General features: G+C 43.7%; 1 protein-coding gene across 1 annotated transcript in view; it reads right to left on the minus strand.

Moving 5' to 3' along the window:
- HDAC1 (histone deacetylase 1) overlaps nucleotides 1-3402 on the minus strand; it is a 41219-nt gene that overhangs the window by 21267 nt on the left and 16550 nt on the right. Inside the window, exon 2 of the mRNA XM_011955425.1 lies at nucleotides 2782-2899. Within this exon, the coding sequence (XP_011810815.1) occupies nucleotides 2782-2899 (118 nt within the window). The remainder of the gene's footprint in view (nucleotides 1-2781; nucleotides 2900-3402) is intronic.

Below are 3402 nucleotides of genomic sequence, written 5' to 3' on the forward strand. Positions count from 1 at the left end.
AAAAAAAAAAAAGAGGAATTTGAGCCTGCAGTGAGCTATGATCTTGCCACTGTACTTACCCTGGATGACAAAGCAAGACCCCATCTCTAAAAACAAGAATAAAAATAAAAATAATTATTTTTTTAAAAAGAGCTCATTACTGTCTTGGTAGATACCCCAGGTTATAAAGCACTGTGTTAAGTGACATCTAAAGTCTTTGTCTACTCTGACCCTCCATAACCCTATGAATCAACTCAGTGAGGTACTCTGAAGTCCTTAGAGAGGCTTATTCTTCCTACCCCCATTTCTGATGACAGAAAAATCCAAGACCTAATTATTTTAATTAGAAAAATTTTTTTTTAGAGATCAGGTCTTACTATATTGCCCAAACTAGCCTTGAACTCCTGGGCTCAAGCAATCTTCCTGCTTCAGCCTCCTGAGTAGCTGGGACTATAGGTGCCCAGACCAAATTTTTTTTTTTGAGATGGAGTCCTGCTCTGTCACCCAGGCTGGAGTGCAGTGGCACAATCTCGGCTCACTGCAACCTCTGCCTCCTGGGTTCAAACAATTCTCCTGCCTCCACCTCCTGAGTAGCTGGGATTACAGGGATGTACCACCAAACTAAGCTAATTTTTGTATTTTTAGTAGAGATGGGGTTTCACTATGTTGGCCAGGCTGGTCTCAAATTCCCGACCCCAGGTGATCTGCCTGCCTTGGCCTCCCAAAGTGCTGGGATTATAGGTGTGAGCCACCATGTGCCCAACCAGACTGAATTTTTAAATGTACAACTTTAGAATGCTGGATTCAGAAAAATTGGAGCACCAGAGCAGAACCCGCACACTCCTAAGGGCATAGTATTTTGTCTGCCTTGATAAGTTTGTAAATAATAAAAATAGTAAGTTATAATAGCAAAAGCGATTACGCAACAGCAAAATATCAAAAGCAATTCATTGAGGGTAGATACTTTAAATACATTATCTTCACTTATCCCCCCATCCTTCACTATGAAATAGGCACTAATGTCTTTTTTTTTTTTTTGGTCTTACTCTGTTGCTCAGGCTAGAGTGTAGTAGTACAATCATGGCTCACTGCAGCCTCGACCTTCCAGGCTCAAAAGATCCTCCCTCCTCAGCCTCCCGAGTAGCTGGGACCACAGGTGTGCACCACCATGCCCAGCTAATTTTTTAATTTTGTTGTAGAGATGGAGGTCTCACTATATTGCCCAGGCTGGTCTCAAACTCCTGGCTGGGCTCAAGCAATCCTCCCACCTTGGGCTCCCAAAGTGCTAGGATTATAGGCGTGAACCGCTGTGCCTGTCCTGTCTTCCTCTTAAAGAGGGAAAACAGGTCGGGCACAGTGGCTCACGCCTATAATCCCAGCACTTTGGGAAGCCAAAGCCGGTGGATCACCTGAGGTTGGGAGTTCGAGACCAGCTTGACTAACATGGAGAAACCTAAAAATACAAAATTAGCCGGGTGTGGTGGCACATCCCTGTAATCCCAGCTACTCGGGAGGCTGAGGCAGGATAATCACTTGAATCCGGGAGGCGGAGGTTGTGGTGAGCAGAGATCGCCCCATTGCACTCCAGCCTGGGCAAGAAGAGTGAAACTCTGTCTCAAAAAAAAAAAGGAGGGGGCGGGGAAATAACATCAGAGGGGCTAGGAGACCAAGGATTCAAACTAAGACATGAAAGCTTATTTTCTTACTTTAATAGCAAGCTGCTCCTCTAGTGACAGCCCACTCTGCTGAGAATAGAGCCTGATCCTTGGCCTAAATGGGTTATGGAAACCTCTAAAGCCATCTATAGGAAAGGCATGAATTTGCCTCATCTTGGAGGGAAATAAGACCCTGCAATTCAGAGAGCAAACACCTCATTCACAGCGGCTGGCAGCTCCCGGAGTTGTCGGTAGCAAAGAAGCTTAATGCTTCAAGGAAGGTCTCTGTGGTTCTGTCATCAATACTACTGTACAGTTATTATTCGTTATAATAAGTTATAAATAACTTTCTTCCTTGGGAATAAGACTACCTTGTGGTCAGCAGCAATAAACAAGTGCCGCATATTTTCTGACACTTCAATCTAAGCTGTCATAAATTAATCAAAACTTCTTCTGGACAATGCTGTTACACTATATGAAGTCTTAGGTGTTAAGAGATAATTTCTAAAATAACACAAGGGGGAAGTCAGGTATGATAGTTTTGTTCCAAATTTGAATACTTTCCCCCCGCAACAGCTAAAATAATTCCCACAATTCCTACAAACTAAGCGTGGCTTCCAAGATGAGACCTGCTCTGAAGTTTCAAGTCCAAGGGGCCGGGGCGCAATCACCTCATCTCAAAGATTATACCATCTAGAATCTGTCCTGAGTGGCCTCTAAATTCTCAATCAATACCCACCAAGTTAAAACAGTTACAGTTGGACAGAAATCAGAGATCACATGGCCCAGTCTGCTTTACAAAAATCTGAGGAGAAGTGACTTGCCCAGTCAGCTGAGAGTTCGAGTTAAATTTTACTGTATCTACTGTCTCCTCGTCCCAGGTCAGTGCTTTTTCCACTACAATAATTACAGTACTCTTGGGACAGTGTTGTGAACATAACCAGAAAAAGTACTACCTCTATCGTTCACAAATCAGGAAACGTGAAAAACCCGACTTGAGGGGAAAAAGCACTCTGGCACCTTTAGGAGGTAGGGGAAATCTGGTGTCCACTGAATGGGAGGTGCAAGGACAGCAGAGCGGGCTTCTGCAGTGGAAAGTAAGATGCAACTGGGGGCTTGAGAGTGTGGAGGAACAGAATGGACTTACATCTCTGCATCTGCTTGCTGTACTCCGACATATTATCTGGACGGATGGAGCGCAAGAATTTAATGTAGTCGTCACTATGGTACTTGGTCATCTCCTCAGCATTGGCTTTGTGAGGGCGCTAGAGGGCAGAAGGGAGAAAGGGCAAGTTATTTTTGACCACGGCCAGTCCACTCAATCTAGTTTGAATATTTCTATTTCCTGCGCAGCATGGAGCTAGGTGCTATAAAGAATAAAAAGAAATAACTGATTAGATTCAGGCTTCAAGAGATTTACAAGCTAACTAGGCAAACAAGATTACCTAAAGAGACAGAGTATCAGAAGGCCTGTGTAACTCAAGCTCTGTTGCTTAGGCAAGTTACTATCTCTTGAACCTCCATTTCCTCATTTATTTATTTATTTATTTATTTAATTTATTTATTTTATTTTTTCCAGGTTCATAATTTATTGTACAAATTGAATCATCACATGATGAGTTGGGATTAGCTTCTCCAGGCATGGGAACTTAACAGATGAGGTTAAGAACTGTAGACCGCGGCCGGGCGCGGTGGCTCAAGCCTGTAATCCCAGCACTTTGGAAGGCCGAGACGGGCGGATCACAAGGTCAGGAGATCGAGACCATCC

The sequence above is a fragment of the Colobus angolensis genome, unplaced genomic scaffold (genome assembly GCF_000951035.1).
Source record: "Colobus angolensis palliatus isolate OR3802 unplaced genomic scaffold, Cang.pa_1.0 Scaffold4, whole genome shotgun sequence".
Taxonomy (NCBI): domain Eukaryota; kingdom Metazoa; phylum Chordata; class Mammalia; order Primates; family Cercopithecidae; genus Colobus; species Colobus angolensis.